This window comes from Mizuhopecten yessoensis, unplaced genomic scaffold (genome assembly GCF_002113885.1).
Source record: "Mizuhopecten yessoensis strain PY_sf001 unplaced genomic scaffold, ASM211388v2 hete_36065612, whole genome shotgun sequence".
Lineage (NCBI taxonomy): Eukaryota > Metazoa > Mollusca > Bivalvia > Pectinida > Pectinidae > Mizuhopecten > Mizuhopecten yessoensis.
The window spans coordinates 1-2,238 of record NW_018483300.1 but is presented as its reverse complement, the minus strand read 5'-3'; the positions used below and the strand labels follow the sequence as shown (position 1 = coordinate 2,238).

Here is a 2,238-nt window from a genome sequence, read left to right as displayed (position 1 = left end):
AGAGGTAGAGGCCGAGGACGAGGCCGAGGCCGAGGAAGAGGAGGGGGTATTACTCGTGGACTTAAACGTGGATTTAACTCTCAAAATAGAAAAGTATTAATTTTAAAAATGTATTTATACCCTCTGTCGTCATATCTTACGAAATACCTGGAAACTCCTAGTTTCGGTTTCGATTTTCTTTTTTTTCTTTTTTTATTATGTCGCCTTTGCAGTGTGACAATTACCTTCCTGGTTTTCAATAAATAGGCCTATAGAATAATAATAGGATTGATACACCTTAAATGTCATGTCTTCTGGAAACTTGAAATATTATTTTTGGTGAGAAATATCTATTTTAAGAATTGCACACCTGAGCATAAAAGGTATAATGTAAATTTATATTACATGTACTAACCTGTTATTAGAATGAGAAAAACCGGGTATGTTGCTCTATTTCAGTGTCTTGGTGATATTTTGTCATTGAAAGAAATTAAGTTGGTATAGAATGGTAAGGTTGTTGATATATCTCAATATATTTATCTTCTTCATAATCTTTTACTTAAAAAATTACAGTTTGTAAAGAAATCTTATTATGACTAGAATACTTTTCATCTCTTTATGCTGCAAGTGCCTATACACATTCACACTATAAATATGAGAAAAAAAGGTGAACGAAATTCAATGACATACAATTTAGAGTGAGATAGTCAAGTTTTGGTTTTGTTGTAGTCACAATGTTTCTGCTCTATTACAGTCGTTCAAGGCCAATAGAGGAGTGGACCCCGAGACAGTTGGAGCTATTCAGGCATTTCTACACACACAAGGGACAGCCGTCAAGGCAGTTGATATTGCCAAGTCACTTGGACTGGCCACATCATCTGAAATTAATCCCATATTATACTGGATGTCTGACAATGGACAGATCGCTCAGGTATCTGAACAGCCAGTTTTGTGGATGGCCCAACAGCTTAACAGCGGCCCAGCTAATGTCGGAGACATTGGTTGTCAACCTACGTTCCTCCGATCCGAAGAAGAAATGTTCACAGATATTGGCGATGTTCATTTGAAACTTGAGGAACCATCTTTGCAGGATAAAAATGAGATGTCCGGACAATTTCTTGGGGCTAGTCACCAGAATCTACAACTGTCCCCTAACCATTATGATATACCCTCTGCTCTGGGTAATGACAGAAGCCAAACAGGCAGTACTGCTTTCTGTGATACCCTTATGAATGTGAAAGAGGAGCCCAATGACGGTGAGAGTGATATGATAATAAATAGTTCAAGTGAAGAAAATCTTTTTTCTAAGAATTTTGATGAAACTGTACCATCTGATATATCAGATGATGTTTGTGGACAGACAAGTAGCCAGGATACCACAGCGATTAACAAGAATACTTTTCAGGGTGGTGCAGAGGAGTTGAAACCTCAGCCCAAAGCAGTTTTCTCTGACGTAGACAAATTATTACAATCACTGCTAGGATGCCCAATGAATATGGCAAAATTATTTGTGTTAGTACATAGAATGAAAATATCACAAGAAAATGTCATGGAAATAATCCAAGAGGCCAGAAAATCTAAGTATGTGAGTGACCAGGACGGTGTTTATGTGTTAGATAAAAAAGGTGAGGAGTACATTCGTGGTAAATTAATTACCTGTGGAGACGAGGGGCAAGTTCAGATCGGCTCAACTAGACCAAACCTACAGCCATTGCAGGCCAGGGTGCAGTCTTCAGGTAAACCGCCCAATCCGTACGAGATCTTGGGTCGAACGACTCGCCCCTCCCTTGGTATGCTTGCCAATCGCATGCCTCTCAGTGTTCACGCAGGTGTGGGAGTGACCCCTCGTATGCCAAGGTTCCCAGTCAGGTGTACATTTAGTAATCCTGTGTCAGCCGGATCAACTCAGCCGGCGCAAGGCATACAAACAGACTCATTGATATCACGACTGATGAAAATATCGCAGTCTGAACCGTCCAAACTGGGATCATCCTTATCGTCATTACCACAGTCGGCTCATCAGTCATCTTCATCACCACATTCATCGTATCGGGCATCACCTTCATCACATTCATCACATTCATCATCTGAAGCCTCCTTCCAGCAATTCGGTGGTCAGTCAGCATCGGGACTTTTGAGGCAGCCTAACCCTACAAGTTTGCCCGAGAGCTTCAGACCTCCGCAACCTCCAATAGAGATTGTTCGTCAACAACTCAAGCAAACTGACATTTCATCAATGAGTGATGCATCTTCTCCAAT

The 2,238-nt window shown here is 40.7% G+C and overlaps 1 protein-coding gene across 1 annotated transcript; it reads left to right on the top strand.

The window, feature by feature from the left end:
• Positions 1-733: 733 nt before the first annotated feature.
• LOC110444220 lies at positions 734-2,179 on the top strand (the record flags this gene model as incomplete). The annotated part of the gene is made up of 1 exon (XM_021488620.1): positions 734-2,179. A coding segment is annotated over one exon (1,446 nt), but the record flags the coding sequence as incomplete, so codon positions are not given.
• Positions 2,180-2,238: the final 59 nt, after the last annotated feature.